The 1,446-nt window shown below is 55.2% G+C and overlaps 1 protein-coding gene across 1 annotated transcript; it reads right to left on the bottom strand.

Moving 5' to 3' along the window:
* On the bottom strand, positions 1-1,095 carry zdhhc22 (zDHHC palmitoyltransferase 22; the record flags this gene model as incomplete). The annotated part of the gene is made up of 2 exons (XM_084481731.1): positions 1-284; positions 531-1,095. The coding sequence occupies 2 exons, from the start codon at positions 1,093-1,095 to the stop codon at positions 1-3; spliced, it is 849 nt and encodes a 282-aa protein (XP_084337857.1).
* Between the last annotated feature and the right edge of the window lie 351 nt (positions 1,096-1,446).

The following is a 1,446-nucleotide window of genomic DNA, read 5'->3' as shown; positions in this document are numbered from 1 at the left end:
TCACTCGGTGTGCGCTTTGGGGTGCGTGTGTTCCTCGGCGCTCGTCTCCACCGTCCGCACGGGCCAGACGAGTCCCAGGCCCCAGCGCGTCCCGAACACGTCGCGGAGGTTGCTCCTCCAGGGGCTGCGGCTCTGGACCAGCGTGCCTCGCTGCAGCTGACACCAGGTCTGTCCGCGGGCCACCAGCAGCACCTGCTGGCAGCAGAAGCCCGCACACACCAGTCCGATGCCGAGCCACACGTAGAGCATGATGACCAGGAACAGCTGCAGCCCAGAGACGCCTCCTGGTGGAGGTGGGGGGGGGGGGGTGAGAACGCGTGAACAACAACATTTCAATGACAGTTTATATGAGACGCAGTGGCGTGATTCATTGAGTAGGGATGGCCCGGAATAATATTGATACGCAAGATTTAGTAGGGTGACGTGCCACCCCGGCCCCCCAGTGGACACAACCCCGTTAAGACGGTGACAATAATTCTGCCACCACTTACGTTTTCATTGGCCATAGCATCATCTATGGAACGACTTACCTATGAAGAAGTAACCCGTGGAGAGGGGGAGAAGGGTCAGAAAGGTCAACGGGTTCTCGAAGGAGATGGCGTACTCCACCGTGAGAAAGGCCACTCCGAGGACCAGCGAGTAGAGGCAGGTGCACGACGTGTAGATGCAGAACATGATGAAGTAGCGCATGTTCCTGTTGCCGATGCAGTTCCCCGTGAAGAAGCAGTGGTGGTCCCTCTTCAGGATGATCTTCTTACACAGCTTGCAGAAGTGACGGCCGTTCAGGAGGTAGTGAGCGTCGATCCTGTCCGAGCAATCCGGTGAGCACACCGGGATAACCACCGGGTCGTTGGCGCTTTCCGCGGGGTATCTGATGGTCATGATGTAGTTCCCCAGCGCGTTGAGCATCATGAACAGGAACACGGCGGTGTGCAGCAGCGTGGAGCCCTTCAGTGGCGATTCTGAGCCTGAGCTTGGGAAAATGGTAGGCAGGAAGAAACCGAAATGCAGTATGAAGGTGACTGCCGTGGCGGTGAAGAAGTAGGCGGGAGCCACTGCGTTCAGGAGCCGCAACCTCAGCATCCTGGCGAGCATCCCTGAGGAAGGAGGAGGAGGCGTCCAGCGGTTAGCGATGACAGCGTCTAGGTGTCAGATCTGCTGTGCTAAAGGGGGTTATGGTTTCGAAACAGCTAAGCCCATTTACCAGTACGGAGATGATGGCTCAACGCAAACAAATGAGATTACATGGGGGGTTGGGAGGTGAAAGAATAGCTTGCGTTCCCAGGGCAGGATTGGATAATTAGTTCAGGGGTATTTATGGGGATAATTGTCGTTGAATTAGGCCACACTACATAGAGCTTTTATTTGGCTTTTCAGATATAACGTAAATCCATCCCATGTCTTTAGAGACAGCCATTTAAAGCCATAATTTGCTGCATAAGCAAT

The sequence above is a fragment of the Micromesistius poutassou genome (genome assembly GCF_964030765.1).
Source record: "Micromesistius poutassou genome assembly, chromosome: 17".
Classification (NCBI taxonomy): domain Eukaryota; kingdom Metazoa; phylum Chordata; class Actinopteri; order Gadiformes; family Gadidae; genus Micromesistius; species Micromesistius poutassou.
The sequence above is the reverse complement of the archived record's forward strand: the minus strand, read 5'-3'. Positions and strand labels throughout refer to the sequence as shown.